We start from the raw sequence: 17,920 nt of genomic DNA on the forward strand, positions 1-17,920 counted from the left end.
ATGTACTACTGTCAGCAACAGTCTTTGGTGGTGAAGCAAAGAAAGACACAAATATTGTTGAAATGAGATGAACAAGATGCTCTTTTTTTCACTCACATACAATAATTTTGCTCAGTTCTACAAAGGGAGATGGTAACAACAAATTCAAGCCTGAGATGAACTGGGAGGGAAGAAGATTTCTGGCTATTAATAGTTTCCTTCTCCAGACTATAGTGAGGAAAAAAGTGCGGCCCATTTTCAGACACTGAAAGTACGAAAATTTGGGGGAGCATAGGACTAAGGCTAAGACGATTGCATTTATAGCAAAGGCATCAGAAATGACTGAGTAATTTTCTCGTCAGCAAAGGCACTGCAGAAGATACTCTGGTCATACAGTCCTCTGCCTGCCAGAGATGGATGTAACTACAGAAAAGATGGGCAGAGTGACCAAACTTTTTTCTGCATTAGGCTCATTGCTCATTTAGGTTTTAGCCTACCGGAGTGCAAATCTGACTCAAAATGAGGGTCACAGTAGCATTATCCGTTTAGAGAGTAAAACATGGTTTTGATTTCTTTTCTGAGGATAAATTCCAGCTTTTGTGATTAGGACTATTTTTCCTTTAAATGCCAGGGGCTGCTGAAATATGTCTCTTAGATTAGGAGATAAATGATAAACGAATACACACAAGCAAAATATTACTAAGACAGTACAAGTTCATGAAAATTAAAAGCCCATCTGGGTCTGTCATAAGTTTGTCAAATTAAATAAAGTATTTGTTAGTTACACTCATAAGTTTTATGGAAAGTGTATAATCACTGGCATTTAAATATCAATTCTGTAATTAGCCTAAATTTCAGAGGCCATATCACAATTAAAAAATTTGTATATACACTCTGTTTTCAAGCTGGATTTTATTCCTGATGTTTAAGTGATGCTTTGTAGAATTTACTTACATAAAGTGCTTACACAGAATTAGTACTAACACATCTTTAAGGGGTCTCTTTTGATCCTTTGGATTTATATGGAAATGCCTTTTTTTTGATGCTTTATGTCTTCTGTACCAGAAATAGCAGAGAAAGAACTCAGAACCAGGCCTATTGTGAAATACTTTTCATTTTTTGGTTTTGTAAAGTATATCTCTCATTACAGCATCCCCAAAAATATTTACTTGTAATAACTAGTAGTATCTACTTTTCTTTTAAGATTGTTTTTATCATGAAGGTGTCTAAAGCTCTTGTTCATGCCTGGAGAATTTGAAGCCTCTAAGTTTCATGCTCCTGACAAGTTTAATTTTGAGGGAAATTCCACATGTTGGGGATTTGGAAAAAGGAAAGATTTCTGTGGTGCCATTTAAAAACCCCATGTGCTAAAAGGATCAGCTTTAGGATTGCTTATAGGTTTAGAGTTTAAAGACTGTCTCCATGGAGATGGATTAGAAGGTGGGTGACAGTCAAAAGAACGTGATCAAATTAACCTTTATACAACATACGGTGTGCGTGCACATATATATATATATACATACAAGCACATACAGGTTTACAAATGTGGTACTTCTGGATAGGTAAAAACAGATGCACATGTATTTGTTTTTTAACTGTCCTGTTGAAAATGTTACTCCTCCAATTAGATTAGTAGAAAAGCTATGAGTATTCTTCCCGGGTGTTCAGAAGTCCAGAGGCAGTGTATGGGACCAGATCCCCAACCAACACAGCGTGAGTTAAACAGATTGAACCCAACTTATTTCTCACCCGTGCAGCAGAGTTTGAGTGAAAACCAGGCCAAAATGTAACTATCCATTTTTAGCTTGACTCAGTTTCTTTGACCAAATCTAGATGGACCAAATCTAATTGTAACTTGGAGCTGACTTTGAAAACTTGTCCGGAATAGGTAATGTTATTAGACCGCAGTCTGAATGGTGTTTACTCCACAGAAAGGAATACTGACCAGAGATACAGGCAATGACTTCTAACTAACACTGGGGAGAAACTGGATGCAATTGGGCCAAATGAACCGAACAGTGGCCTCTTTGCTTCAGTTGCTGGGGAGAATGCTTTGCCATCCTCACTCTATTGCACTTGTTACTGTATTACAGGCTACAGCATTGATGGTGTGACTGGAAAAGGATGAAGGCTAAAGAGAGTAATCTTTTGACACATCAGCAAGAAGGAATACACTGGTACTAGTGGAAGGAGGGAAGGGCAAACTGCTTTTCTGCCCAGAGAGTAAAGTGGGGCATGGTACCAAGAGCCAGAGTTATCCCCGTCAGAGGGGCTCAGAACTCCACCAGCACAGGTCCACCACAGGCAAACAATTTAGTCTTACTGATGTGGCACCACTGCTCAGAATCACAGAATGGTTTGGTTTGGGAGGGACTTTTAAAGATCATCTAGTCCAACCCCCTGACTGTGGGCAGGGACATCTTTCACTAGGTCAGGCACTTGCAGGAATCAAGTTAACTCTTCTGGATAACACCAGCTGCTGCTGCGTGGGCATTAGCAGGGCACTCAGAGTGGCTGTGGGGATGTCTGTGATGGTGCTGTGTCGCAAGCCCAGCCACAGCCCACCTCCCTGTGCTCCCCACCACAAGGCAGAGCTGCTGCAACACTGCGATTTTGGTGGAAAGAAAAGTGCCCTGCAGAGAACAACAGACTTGTTAGCAAACACGACTACCCGAGGCATGCTGGCTTAGCTCTTCTGAACTCTTGGTGTTGGTTTTAGTTTGTTGCTCTCAGAATGCGTGAGTAAAGAATTGCCCATTCTGGCAAAGAAGATCAGTGTCCAAAATACATGACAGACGGAACCCCGAAGATAGGCATAAATTCCCAAATTAATAACCCAACCCAGAATCTAGCTTTTGAATTTACGAACATTGCAGGACTCCATTATTGTCTGCTTCACTAGTTTGTTCTCAGAACTCAGGACAGACTGGCAACCTATACTGCTACAGAGGTACAAACACCCACAGGTTTTCTGCAGCCACCTCAACAAAGCAGAAAGTGATAAGACTAGCTCTTCTACATTTTCACGTGTGGTAGTCTTAAGAGAACATGTAGCTTTTACACAGCTAGAGGTTATTTTCCCACAACATGAACATAGTACTACTTCAACAACTGAAATAATTTCTTGAAAATAATGGCAGTATTTATAGAACTAAATACTCAGTACATCTACATTTTGAAGAAAGGCATGCTATATGTTGCCCAAGACATCAGGAAGTTACTTTCTTGAAATGCAAAATGATACTCTCTTGCAACTGCATCTCAGCTTTCCTTGGGAATGGTAACTGCAGTTATCTCCTGAATTGCATTTAAAAATCACTATACAAGAGATTGTTCAGTAACTGTCCGGTAACTTCATCTGAAACCATAGTAACCAGACGGGACTGTAGCTCACATTCCCTGTCTGGCGTTATTTTCTGATAACATATTCAATAACTCATATTACCAGTGTATGACAATTGGAAGGAACACCAGGGACCTCTCTGTGAAATAGCCCAGTTTCCATTAGTTATATATCAGCACAATTATTGCACCATATGAATTCTATATAGAATTGTATACTGTTGTTCCCTCCACATCTAACTGTATTTTGCAGGGCTTATCTTTGTGAAATGAAATTATAATGAATTCTATCAGAATCTGCAATTCATGCCCTTTCTTTGGTTGTGTCTCTTTACTTTTGGGCCTTTTTTTAATTGATTCTGAAGAAAGTGAAACTGAAATGGATAGGTTGTCACATCCCAAGTGTGGAAACTCTCATTTCTATTTCCACTGTGTTTGATTACTTCTTCTGCTTGAAGCTGAGACAATACAGACACTTAATGAAATAATTAATTTGAAAAACACCAAAATAAATAAATAGTAAGAGTCTCCCAGATCAAGTGTTGGTACTTGAATTGAGTAAGGGCTGGTAGCCCATCTGATAATGTATGCTCTGATACTGGTTATGATCACAAGCAAAAATACTTACATTTGCTGAAAGCTGAGATGTAAGGGTAGCAACTTTCTCTTGTGATGCAACCAGCTCTCTCCGTAGTTTCTGAATTTGCTAGATTAAAAAAAAAAAGACTGCTGTCAGCATTTCAGCAATTTCCTTCTGTTGTGTTTTTTTTTTTTTTTTTGTCGTTTGTTTTCTTATGGGATCTCTAATAGGTTTACAATATCGTAGTTTCACATTTTAATCTCAGAACTATTCAGAAATACAAATTCTTAGAAGTTTGCACTTAGTGCTGCTCCAACTGTTTTGTTGCACTTAACCAGTGCATGAGCTAGGATCCCAGTTAAAGGAGCACATATGGGCAAGTGCTTAATTACTTCACATGTACAGTCCCCTGTTTGTACATATAAATGCCATGCTTTTTAATCAAATCCCATAAGTTCCAAACATATCTTTAGTGCAATCAAGGACAGCAGACCTGGATGAGATCTGAGATTATGAAACATGAAAGAATTTGAGTGAGGTTCACTTTGCCTGACTGTAGACGTGATGCAACCAACATATGTTAAATGTCTACATTAGACTCAGACGAAGTGCCAAAAAGTACTCCCCTGCTGCCTGGCATGAAGAAGGCTTCAATGACTACCTCAGACACAGATTTTTGCTTCATGGATGTCTGAAGTTAGATGAGGTACAGTAAGATTTTTTTTTCTCTAACACAATACTTCCTACAGTCCCAGAGATTCAAACATGCAGCCTCTTCAAACCTTCTATATCTTTCAAAAACTTGCTGGCCAACTTAAAAAAATCTTGCTTTAAATGTGACTGCTGACATGAAAATATACTTAATTCAAGGCTCCTGTATCCTTTAATGAAAAACAGAATCAGGATAGATGTCTAGCATGAAGCTTGTGCATCATTTTAAGCTCATTTAACCCTATTTGAGATCTTACAGGAACTCCAGGTATTGCACTGAACTTAAGCACAGCACTTTGAAACCCCTTTCATACTCACACATGAAAGAAGTTATTCCAGACTAGAGAAGTAAAATGTCTAAAACTATCCTAGGAAAGGGAGCACATAACATTAACTAGTAAAGACTATTGCAGTACTTTAATTTTATGACTCCCATGAAAACCAACAGGGAATATTGCACAAGCTTTAAGAATTAACAAGTTCCTGTACATCTATGATACAAAAATAGCTAGGTCATTTACACTAGCTCAGAGCAAAGGAAACATTATCGAGCTGTTCTCCATCCTGGACTGCCACTTTTCTTTTTCCAAGTTTTCTCTTTGGTTTTCAATATCAATTATTTCACCTTCCTGCTTAAGCTACACTTTCATCACATTCCTGCAAGTATACAAAGGCAGGTCTCATGAAGTGCTGTTCAGCACCTTCTGCAAGAGCATCACAGAGCAGACCTAAGTACTGAGGAAACACCATGTAGAAATACACAGGAAAGAAATGTTGTTTCACCACTATATACAGCCCTGTATAAAGGCAATGAAATGAGGAATTGTCATTTACGCTACTGAGCTATGACATGCTTTTTCAGCTCCTTTGCTTTAACTTTCAGAAAAAGGAGCTTAGAAAATTCAGGTAGAAATTATATTGAAATATGCTGCAGCAAGTAAGGAAGAATATGTTTATTTGTTCAACTTCCTCAAAATATCTTTGAGTTGACTTTTTCTCTGATTAGAATAGTAAAAATAGGAGCAGCATAAACACAGAGATGTAGCTCTGTGAAGTGGAAGCACAACCCTTGGTGCTGCATTTTATTGCTGCTACTCCTTGATGCCCTTTTAATACAACCAGGACTTCATTTTGCGAAAGACTGTAATTGTATCCAGCTGCTGACCCGGGCTTGTCACCCATTCTTATACACTGTGAGGAGAAAGAAGCTGTTTTCCACGTCAGATTTGATTTATATCTGAAATCAATATGCGTTGCTCTGAAATCCATCAAAGTGGTCAGTTTCAGAAATTTAATAATGCAAAATGTAAGAGAGAGAAGTTCAAAGTGAACATTGGAAGTATTTTTCTCCTGAAAGGCAGCACATTACCTAAAATTGCACAGTCCTTTAGATCTAGTCCAGAGTGGTATTAAGTCTGAAATCAGATGTATCACAACTCTTCCACTCAGCAGCCTGATTCTCATTGATTCTTTTCACCTTTTCAGAACCTCAGCCAGGAGGCATTCTTCAGCACAATGCTAAGAAAACACCTTCAGTGCACTAGAAGCTGCATCAGCTCTTTACCAATTCTTCTCAAAAAGTGGTACAAAGTCATAGGGGTGTCTTTTCCCCAGCGACTCAGCAGTTTAGCCATAGCAGATAAACAATAAACTTTAAAATAATATAATACAATATACAACTATAGAAACGAAGAAAAGTTTTTACCTCTGAATGTGCCTTTTCTTCTGCCTGGAAGAAAACAAAGAAGAAATGGCTTAGAAACTGTCTGCAACATAATTGCGGTAATAGAAAATAAAAGCCAGCTACACTGAAGTGAAATGAATAGTTTCACGGATCCATTACATTTAAGGAAGGTATGCCGTAAAAACAATAAATGGAATTCTTTTCAACTTACTTGGCAAGGCTCCAGCTGAAACCCCAAAGAGTTTGCCAGCATACTGACAACATGAAACAGTGGATAAAGGGAGAACAGGAACAGAACTGCAGAAACTGCAGCTACATTTCTAAGATGCAAAAGAAAATTTGCTATGCTGTCACTGCATGGACCTTAGTCTGTTACCAGCAAACTTTTACACCATAATGATTATTATGGTTCCTGGAACTATATTTGCTTTACTGTATACTGAGCACTATTCCTAACAGACTAATCCCTGCTAAGAGAAGTTGGCAGCACACCAGTAAAACATACATGGGGGAAGGTGAGGGGAGAGGGGTACTTGCAGTTTAAAATAATTTCTTCCATACAGAGTACTGACCAAAATATTAAGGGCTATCAAGGCACGTTGAAGTTTCAGCTTAAACTTGCTAATAATATTTAATAATTTTAGATATTTTCCATATTGTTATGTATTGTGTCATATAATGATGCTATTTACTCAGCATTCTTTTTCAATAAACTAAGAAACTAAATCATTGCAAGGCAAACCTTAGAAAGTCATTAAATTTGTAAGCATGGGAGTAGTCTAATTTAGGAGGCATTTGGTGGACAGAGAAATCTTGCTTCAGTGGGATTCTAATGGAAAGGAATGGCATGCCATGAGAGAGGAACCCTTTCATAACATAAAATAAGAATCAGTTAATGTACTGGAAATCAATCCACCCCATGATCTGAGGTGGCCCAAGTTCAGAGCAGCAGTCTAAGATTGTCTGGAAGAGAAGTAAGCAGTAAAAGGAAAATGCGGGTAGAAGAATTAGCTGTAAATAACACTAGAAAGGCTAAGAAAACCCAAGGTAAGAGTTCCTCAGAAGATTCCCTGACTTCAGGCAGTATCCGTTTTATTACAAATTAATATAGCTGCTTTTTTAAGCCTGTATTAAGCACAACTTTTGTGCTGTTAGAATTTTAATAATTTATTATAGAAATGTTTTCTTACTTTCCCTGGTGTAGGGGGAGAAGACTTTTAGAAAATGCCTCTTTCCATACATGTTTATCTGTTAACAGTCACTAAAAAGACTGTGATGCTATGATATTTCCCTGTGCAACACTTAGAACTTCTCGACTGAAACTACTGTAATACCCGATACATCACTACGTGGGAATGATTTACTATAATGATTGTTTTATGTACCAGCACTGACGTGACACACATACTGATACTAACTTTCTGATCTATGTTCACAAAAAGGAGATCTGCCTACAGAAAAAATGGAATTTCTATTCTCATTATTGTTACTTCAAACATGAAGTGCATGAAAAGTCACAAAGGGATCAAGAAAGACTATGTCCCCTTATGAATTCTACTGTGCCAAGAAAAGCAAGAAAATAAAAATTTAGGGTTGGTGACCTTTTCTGAAACTGCCATGTGGAGATGTGGTCCCTCAGCCTTAGACCACTGGCCCCTGCTCATGAAGACAGTGCTACATGTTGTTACCAGGTGACTCCCTCACTGTACAAGGAAGCATTGCCTCTCTCCCAGAGTTCAGAGAGGTGGCTCCCACAACTTTCGTGGGCCGTGGAAGAAGTAAATGAAAGAGAAAGAACAGGATTCTGGGCATACTATCAACTTAAAAAATAAAATCTGGCAACCAAATACATCTGAGCAGGTTTTACTTAAGAGTTCATGCTGACAATATTGTAACCCAGCACTCAGCCATTGGTTCAAAAGGCTCTGAAAGGAAATCATTTTTTTTCTCCCTTTACTTCTCCATCATATCTGTGCATCCCATCCTTGTAAGCATTATTTTTTTCTTTTTTTGAAGACTTAAAATATTGCTTAAAAAATGCAAATGACATGTCCTTACACATCTCCTTTGAGCTTGGCTTAGCACAGTTAATGAAGTCTAGGGATTCTAAGTATAGCTAATGCTGAGAGCCAGTGCGAGCAATATAGCAATTAACTAAATATGTGCAAATTGCAGTGTCTCACCTACTGAGCAGGAGGAGACTAAAATTGGAGACAACCTATCATAATTTACACTACCACACATCTTCAACTTCTTGGAGAGCTAGATATATTCACTGCCAAAACCAAATCAGTATTTCAATCCTACAGTCTACTAAGTCCGCTTACATGGCATAATTTCCTGTGAAACCAAATGTTTATCTCTGTACATGCATATCCCTACAAGCTAGATTTCCAGTCTATTCAGTTAAGTCCTGAAAACCCAAATGCAAATCAAGAAGAAAGCCAATACATACAGAAAATACTAGTGAATGCAGAACTTCTCTCTCATTGGACTTATTCATTGCAATGGCAGCAAATCATGAAATGTCTCTTCTGAATCTCATATTCTAATTCTCAAGAAACAATCTTCAGAGAATAACTTCAAGAGTTTCAGCTATCTTTTGGTAATAATACATAAAGATCTTGATCTTTATTTAGTACTTTGTCTGAATCTCCCCAGTGATTAGGCTGTAGAAAACCACGAGCACCAAGGCTTAAGACAATGCTTGAGAAATCTGATAAATATATTTGATTGAGATACTTCTGGAAAAGCAGCTGCTTTGGAGTTCCTGCTTAGTGATTTCGGCCTGCTTAATGTAAAAAAGCTCTCGTACTCCTCCTTGAATCTAGTAATAGCTAAAAGCGCATTACGTGTGCCATAACCCTGGGAAGCTATCCCTTTCTGGAGGAAATGGGGCACTGCACCGTATCATCAAACAATGAAATGTTGTTCTCAGCTTTCAGGTGATGTGATACTCACTGCCAGCCTTTCACGTTTCTATACTCCACTTGTGCATCACCTTCTGATTAATTGCTGAAAAGTTTAAACTTTTTTCACAGGATGAGAGGGATCAAGCAGAAGAAATTCTGATCAAAAATCATCCGTAAAGGTCAACACTAGTGATTTTGTCATACTAATTCCTTTCTTGCCCTTTACAAACTTTTCTGTAACTTCCATTATTGTGTTTACATAATCCGTAACTTAAGGAGCGGGGCTTAGCTGCAATGTGAATTCACAGTCAGACATTTCAGAAGATATTCCACTGGCTTACAGTATGAACTTGGGTAAACAATTTAAAGTTTGTTTTGCAGGAAAAATATTGTTCTCTAATATTATGGGGTTTAGGTAATATTTCCAAGATACTCTGTAATCTTGAATGATAGCAGGTTATATAAATAGGAAGTATTAGTAAACCCTTGCTATAATACACAACTTCAGAGCAGAGATATTTCAGAATTACTGACTGGATACTGAAAGCATCCTGTGTCACTTTGTAATTTGATTTTTATCAGCTATCAGTTTCATAACATTCTCCTAAATTTTGATGTCAAAGCTTGAATTATAATTTTGGACACTCCTTCATGCAAGTTGATGGCAGTGTCTCATAGACAGGGAAACAGTAGATTTTTCCACTACCAAAATGTGAGAAGCTTTGCTTTGAATGTTAGTCATACTTTATGTGCAGCCAGTCTGTACATACATTCTACCTCCCCCAAATAATTTGGAGTTGATCTGGACTGGAATTGCTTGCAACTTGCTGCTAAGGCCCGGAAAACCTAATGCGTGTGTACCCGATGTTTTAGACATGTCCCTGTATAGACCTTTTTATGATGAAACAGAACCTGGAGAGGCACCATTTTGGTATACATTGTGCATGGATGCAACCTACTTTCCAAGCTAACATGAGTTTAGCATTGAGATATGGCTACCAAATGGTAGAAATGCATCAGGCTGCATGGGCTCAATATTCCCAGGCAAGAACTGGTGTTGGCTCCGGGTAGAGGAGTCCATGTCATTCCCGGGATGTCAGCTGACACTATTCAACACCTGAAAACATGGAAAGGAGACAGACTATTCATGAATGCATGATATGAAAGCAGATAAGTGGGTTGCACTCCTGTGAAAAAGAGCTACTACACCATGTAATTGTAGTTAGAGAATAGGCTGCAAAGCAACTGTTGTGTATCAGCAAGGGAATATCCAAACATGTTTAACTCCTCCCATATGGATGATTTCTTGTAAGTAGAACAACTGAAGCAACAAATTATGCAGAAGATCTCAAAAAAGATACCAAAACAATAAAATAGAGAAAAAAAAAATCAAACCCAGAACTTCTGCTTGAGCTAGAGTACAATTATTACTCAATCTAATTAATCTAATTAACTAAGATAACTAATTTTTTAAAGACACTCTTCTCTTTGGAAATAACATCTAAATACTATCATTTGCAAGAGGGACCAGTAGACATTTAACCTGCAAATTGTATCTCCCTTACCCTGAAGCAAACTTGTCTTTTCCAAGAAGCGTGCCTTGAACAGTGACATGACAAAAACACTTCATAAATTGTACAATTAGAAAACCAGCTGAAAATAACCAAAACTACTCAAAATTATCAACTACAATAGCATAAGGACCCCCCCTTAAAGAGAGACTCCCAGACCATTATTTTCTTTTTAGCTTTCAAAATATACACTAGGTGATTTTAAGCTGTTCTAAGCAAATCACATAAAAAAATTAAAATAATGTATTCTAAAATAGCATGACAGTAATATCAAGTTGAAAATAAATGTTCCTGCTTTACTGCAGTACAATTTTAATCTTTCTAAACCTCAAAGCACTGAAAGTTTCATGAACAATGAACAAGAACAGAGGCAGGCAGAACTTTTTTCTAAAATGTCAATACTCACCGTAGAGTAGAGAGAGGATGTGCTGGAGACAAGTGATAACGAGGATCCATGTACTTTAAAAAAATGAAAATAACATGAAATATTGATGAAAGCATAAAAGTTCCCCCACGTAGCTCAATAACTAAACACCTTTTTAAAATGAGAACCAGTCTTCCATGAAGAATAATTATGAGCTATCAGTATAGAAACACTATTGATATTTTTTCCTGCACTTAAAGAGATTGTTCTATAAAAAAGAAAGCCCTTTTCTGTGTGTGAGGTAGGAGAGTGAGCCAGTGAGAGTCAGTATTATTACCAGCAAATCAAGTGTCACGTTTGTTGCTTTAACAAAAAATCATTTTATAAATACACTTTTTAGAGAAACCAGAAATTGAGCTGTTTATACACCTGTCCAAAGCTGAGCAAACTGATTTTAATAAGGGACTATGCTTTGCAAAAGAGTTCACCTTCCTTGGGGTGAGCTCCCAGGCTTTGCTCAGCTGGTTTCTCACCTCAGCACAATGCAGACCTGTGCATGCTTGCACTTGTAGTCTGTGTGAAGGGGTTACCGCAAGACATCGTGCCATATTCCCACTAATCATCAGTAGAGTCAGCCTCAAGAGCACCAAGTGAATGTTGCAGGACTTCAACTCAAAAAATGGGGTTTCTGGCCTCTCTGAAAATGGGAAGTGAAGCCTAAACTGAGACAAAATTGCCCCTTCTGCTCCTGACGACTCTCCTGAGGAAGGATACACCAACAGAGAATTTTAAAGAAGATAATTTAGTTCATTACTTCTTTTCATTTTTGTTTCAAAAGAAATTTGTTCAATATTTATAAGCTGCCAGGGTTTGGTAAATAAATTATTTTGCTTTAATAGCTACCTGGCATCCGTATGCCAAACTGACAATACAAGAACACTTGCATTAGCCAAATAGACTTTAAATCTACTTTTGTAACTGGGCAAATATTTACAAAGATGTGGTACACTGACCATTGAAATCCTCTTGCTTTCAATATATCTTTGGTTTTCAGTCTCTGCTTTAAATCTCTCAGGTAAATTCCCATACCGCTGTCCTACACAGTGGCTCTACCCATTACCCCACTTCTTTCACCATAACCTTCACCAGAGCTCCTATCTTAAATAAAATACATTTGGCCTTCCAACAGCATCATTTCATGTTAATCTCTAATGACCATAAACTGCTGAAAACTGTTTATTATTGCTGCATTGACTTTCATTTACTCATGTTGATCACGGTTATCCACTCCAGCTGGATATGAAACATGACCAATGAAAAAGCTTTCGTCAAAGCCGCTGGTGACCCATTACTGAAATTCTAGATTTAACACCTCTTTTTCTATGCATAAATTATTTGCCTTGTTTTCTCTATTCTGCTTTCAGTGTTTCCTTTGATAATTCTCCTGTTCCTCAGCAAAGGGTCTGTAGTCACCTCTGTCCTTGAATTATGTGATATGCTTCTGTGCAGTCAACCATCCTCTCTGTGCTGACAACTCACAGCTTGATCTGTCCTGCACCCTACTGCTAGTATTACATACCCAGATGTCTGCCTGACATATCATCTAAAATACAGAAGGAGGAATTGAAAAGTAAAAGTATTAGTTGTCCTTTCTTTCATCTAGGACTTTTTTTCCCCCCTTTTATCTCATAACTATGAGCTTTGGGGCTAGGGGAAGACTTTTTTATTTGCTTGTTATAAAGACCATTTATATTGTCATCACTTAGCAGTAAGCAAGGTTGATGAGATGATGTTATAGAGTGAATCTCCATTAAATTTTAGTGGGGTGGTTTTGTTCTTTGCTTTTTTTTTGGTGTTTTGTTGCTTTTTGGTTTGGTGTTGGTTTTTTTTCTTTTTTTTCTTTTTTTTTTAATTAAAGGTGTGAGAAATTTGTGCTTATGGGAATTCTGCAAATAATCAGATTTACCAGAAATGTTAGGCAGAAGAAAATGTTACAGTGCATTTAATTAGGAGTTGTCAGATGCTCTGTCGTTTAAAAAGAACAAAAACCAAAACCAAGACAAAAAATATTCCCCAGATTCCAGGTGTTGTACATAGCATTAAAGAAATCAGACCAACAGTAGTATCTGCATAAAGCAAGTATTGAGGTCAGATCAAATGGCAGAGTTTAAGTACAGAAATTCACATAGTGTTTGCTCTAGGAAGCTGTAGGAAAGTGAGGAAATGAAATGACTGCAAAAGAAAGGGGATGCTAAGTAGCACTGGCATTTGGGAAAAAAAGGGAAATACAGAAGTAGGACTAAGAAAGCACGGAATCACAGTAGTCAAGGTATGCTCAGACACTTCAAATTTAGAGGCAAAAACAATAAAATAATTTTCCAAGAATAGCTTCTTTTCCTCCAAAATTTCTGATAAAGGATTTATACATGTATGACATAGCACTGCGTATTACTGTGTGAAAGAAATATCTTCCATGCTTTAGGGTAAGGAAGTCCTGGGAGTCCAGCCCAACAGAATTAAAAGAAAACTTCACAAAATTATCTAAGTTTTTATGTTGCAGAAGAAATATTTTAAAATTTTACTACACTTTGGAGGCCTATTTTGGGGACGTATTTTGGGGCCTATTCACTGATCCAAATAGTAACTCAGTCTTACCTTCTTCCATGCTGTCCCTGAATGAACCTGAATGACTAATTGCTCGTGGTCTCTCTTCTAAGGATGTAGCACTGCCACACAGCTGGGAGTCGTCATACAGATCAAAAGAAGTGTCTTGTGCAGGGATGCTGTTTGAACGCATCATACTGGGTCCAGGAAGGTTAAACTGAGATAGGTTGGTTGGACTCACTGGAATACAAAGCTTTATTAATGAAGCACATTTCCATTAAAAGAATTTTGGTTCTGCACAAAATTGTAGGACTAGCATGGTTAGGTGGACTTTGCGCTGTTGAGAAAATTAAAGACTTCTACTCCTACATACAAAGCCACCACAAAATGGTGAAGCAGATGATCTCCGAGGAGCTGGATGAGACTAATCCTGTAAAACACATGGTAGCGCTAACACTGGTGTCTGAATACACACTTGTTCACTTTGACAGCCCAAGACAGAAAATCAATGGGAGAGATTCAAAAGTTAAAAAGGAATAAGAAGTTGTAAGTATTTTTCATAAGCAGCTCTTCTCATAAATCAGTATCTGTATTTTATTGTTATATACCTATATTACTGACTGCTGTTACAACCAAAGTTTATTGGCATATGCAAGACATATTTATCCTTTGATTTTTTACAGCACCTACTACTATATTAGGTTAAAATTCCTGCACAGGCCAGATGGATCTCATCATAATAAATAGGAGTAGTCCAATCGCTCATGGCTGAAATCCAGAACAGCATTGATGAACCTACTTAAAGCTTTTGCAAAGTTTGTTTGCTGGTAGGAAGGAAAGCCTGGTTATGGTTCACCTGGACCACATGAACTCAGTGCCTAGAAGAAAAAGCTAATTGTCTACCCAAACTCAGCCTCAGTGTTTGGACTTTTATTTTAGATCATGCAAGATGTGCCTTAAGTCATAAACTACCAGAGCAGCTGTGTTGTGAGAGCAAATTATTCCATAGGGCTATGATAATGGAAAGAAGCAAAGGACAACGACAAAATAAATTTTAAAACCCCTTGATCTTATTGCTCTCTGTTGTGAATACAAGAACTACGAACAAAAAGAAAAAGAAGGTAATTGTAAGCAGAAAATGATAGAGTGAGAGAAACACTGCCTAAAAAGAGCTCTGTCTCAAACTACTGCAAGTACATGGAGGAAATCCAAAGCAGTGGCTTGCTTAGCCTGGATTCAATTTCATTTTTAAAGGTGGCTTTGTTCAACTTCTTTTCCCACATGTAATAAAGACCAACATTTGTATGTCTGATCAAATTTCTTTTGAGTGATTGTAACCTACAGATGCCATAAGCTGTGACAGAGTAATAGAAGTGTGAATGCTTCAAAGGTTACTGCTAATTCCACAATAAGGGCCTAAAGCACAAAAGCTCCTTGTGAACCTAGGTATGTGTCCAGCGCGGTGCAAATAAATGGTTTTCTATTAAGCACTGAAGAAAAATAAAATTATTAACAAAACTAAATTTGTGTTGGATTATCTTGAAACAAGATCCAGAAGAACCAAATCTAAATCTTGACCTGTAATCAAATAAATCTTAAATGTGATTCACATCCTAAAATATTATATTGCATTCAAGGACAGGATTTGGATTGGGCCCCGTGCAGTTATAGCCAGGTCCAGCCACTGAAATGCATTGGAAAGGCCTATCTCAAAACAAACCTGTATGTAGGAAAAAAGTAATGTTTAGTGTCTGGGTTAACATTCACTGAAATCACTGGAAAGAATCCTACTGACTGTGAATCCTAAAAGATGAGCAGCTTTGAACTAGAAGCTGATTTCCATCTCTGCCTCAGATTTTCTTCTCCTTGGGCAAGACATAGAGAATCTGTGCTTTTTTTCTGTATGTAAAATAGGAGGTACCCTGGCCTAGTCCATGAAAAACACTGTGAGTTTCCCTTCATTAGTGAGGCACCACAATATGGTGATGGAGATGTTAAAATAAATTATCAAGTTTGGCAAACTAAGAAATATGAACGGTTGAATTTTATGATTCTGTTCTAGAGTGGCAGAAAGAGTGAAGGGAAACGACATTTACCCAGGTTGGAAAAGTGATACTTTCCAGTTGCAGATGAAGACATAGCTGAAGGAGAAACAAGCGGGGACTGACTGCCAGTGTCTTGGAGGCCTCCAGTTGAATGGGAGCGCAGCCATTCCTTGCCTTCCTCCTGACTCGTCTGCCGGGATGATGGAGTATATCTGAAAAACCACAGCTGACATGCTCAAAACAACGACAAGGTGACAGTTTGGAAAGAAACAGGTGTCACATAGATACACTTCACCAGTTAGATAGAACAAAACCCTTGGAAAGCATCAAGTCAAGTGGTTATCACCAGGGTAAAATTTACCATCTTATTACAACAGAAAAAGTAAAGGACTTGAAACCCCTTTCACCTTCATCCCCCTCCCCAAGACAGCATTCCCTTCCTTTGAAGAGATATGATGATAAACCATAGAAGACAGACAACTGAGTTGACAGGAAAGGACTTCAAAGCTGTAGGAAGTGTACAGGCTGATGCAAAAGCTCAGAAGCTGTGTGTCTAGGATGGGGAATGGACAGACTAGAAGCCAAGAAATGTGAGTAGCTGCTTACAAAATGACATTTGCCACAGATCATGTGGGCAATTGGTTAGATGACAGGAGTGAAACAGATCAACAACTCTGAAAAAGGAGTTTGCATTGGGAATGACAGCTACTCATGGTCATATGTGCGGTCTGTCGCTCTGAATGCTACTTGGCATTGTGTCCTGCCCCAAACTGGGGGGAGGGAAAGGGACAGGAAAAATCCACAATTAGCAGAAACAAGTTCTCTGGAAGGAAGAAGCCTGGCAATCAAATCATTCATCAACTGCTTCCTGTGGCAAACCAATAAAACAAGTGCAACTTGACACATGGGCTAAGAGGGAGAACTGGTAACTCACTGGCCCAGCCTCTTTTGGCTGAGCTGGAAGAAGGGCAATTCTGGCAGTGGTTAAACATTAAAATGTGCAGGCAGTGTGGGTCTTAACCAAGAGATTGTTTTCAGTAATGTCTGCAATAGCCTGCTTCATTCAGCACAATGAAATGAGCACCTTCTTCACCACTGTCATGAGCCATCAGTGTTCCCCAAGCAGTGGAGCAGACAGGGCTTTTGATACTCTGGCTGCAGGCTTGCAAGGCACGAGTATTTTTGCTTAGAAAGCAGATTAAATGAACATGTGAGTTCTCATGTTGTGCTTGAGGTTTTGTACAATATTTTACGGCATTAAAACATCTTGTACTGATTAAATATTTACTTCCTTTCTCCTTTCAAAAAGACAGCTATGATCTTTGCTTATAAATGTGGTAGAGCAGAGTTACCCAGTGGTTATCAGACCAGAAAGATGGCAAAATGAGAATTCAGGATCTGGGTCTTGGACTGGGGTCCCTGCACATTAAATCAAACTGACGGTCTTTCTGGGATAACTGATCAGGATTATATGCCTATAAGCTGTTTTCCCACTCCATTTCACTTTCAGCTTTCAGCCACCATTACAATTGTACAGCCACAAACCTCAGTCGTCCCATTGTACCCTTGCAGGGTCCCCTTTATGCCTCTTTCATGTCCTCCACCTTTTCCATTCTCTCCCAATCCAAAATGATTGTTTTGGGATAATGGGAAATTTGATTAAATTCCTTTTAAGGAATGGGTAGTGCAGAAGAGCACAAAGTGCTATCTAGTGACAACACTCTAGCAGTATCTTAAAATTTCATAAAATATGATTTATCAATAACTCAAGAGATTTAACTGTGTGATTTCAGTGACTGGAAGGCTGCAGAGTGTCTGTGTGCATGCACATATACCCTTGCTTGTCAAATCTCCTTCCTGGATTAGGGAGATACAGGCTGCCATTCCTGATGAGACCAGACAAGTTACCTAATGATCCTCCTTTTTAACCATGGACTGCAGAAGACGGTAGATGACTGGTGTTTTCTGTGATGAAGACAGCTCTAATTAGTGGGGAATTAGGAGCAAAGTTGGACTCTGAGTATTGCTGGATAGGGATCAAGAAGACTAGTTGGAGCAGGGTTCATTTTATACTTACAAACCTTGGATGTTAAAATTAGTATTTTCTAGCCTTACTCTTTACCAGATC

At 38.3% G+C, this 17,920-nt stretch overlaps 1 protein-coding gene across 2 annotated transcripts in view; it reads right to left on the reverse strand.

The window, feature by feature from the left end:
* The window catches only part of NAV3 (neuron navigator 3), a gene marked incomplete at its 5' end in the record, with an annotated part of 269,575 nt that overhangs the window by 32,604 nt on the left and 219,051 nt on the right, over positions 1-17,920 (reverse strand). For both annotated transcript variants that reach the window (XM_082311047.1, XM_082311046.1), the window contains 5 exons: positions 3,950-4,027; positions 6,318-6,341; positions 11,186-11,238; positions 13,799-13,987; positions 15,844-16,004. In XM_082311047.1, coding sequence (XP_082167173.1) covers positions 3,950-4,027; positions 6,318-6,341; positions 11,186-11,238; positions 13,799-13,987; positions 15,844-16,004 — 505 coding nt within the window. The remainder of the gene's footprint in view (positions 1-3,949; positions 4,028-6,317; positions 6,342-11,185; positions 11,239-13,798; positions 13,988-15,843; positions 16,005-17,920) is intronic.

This window comes from Platalea leucorodia (genome assembly GCF_965183815.1).
Source record: "Platalea leucorodia genome assembly, chromosome: 4".
Classification (NCBI taxonomy): domain Eukaryota; kingdom Metazoa; phylum Chordata; class Aves; order Pelecaniformes; family Threskiornithidae; genus Platalea; species Platalea leucorodia.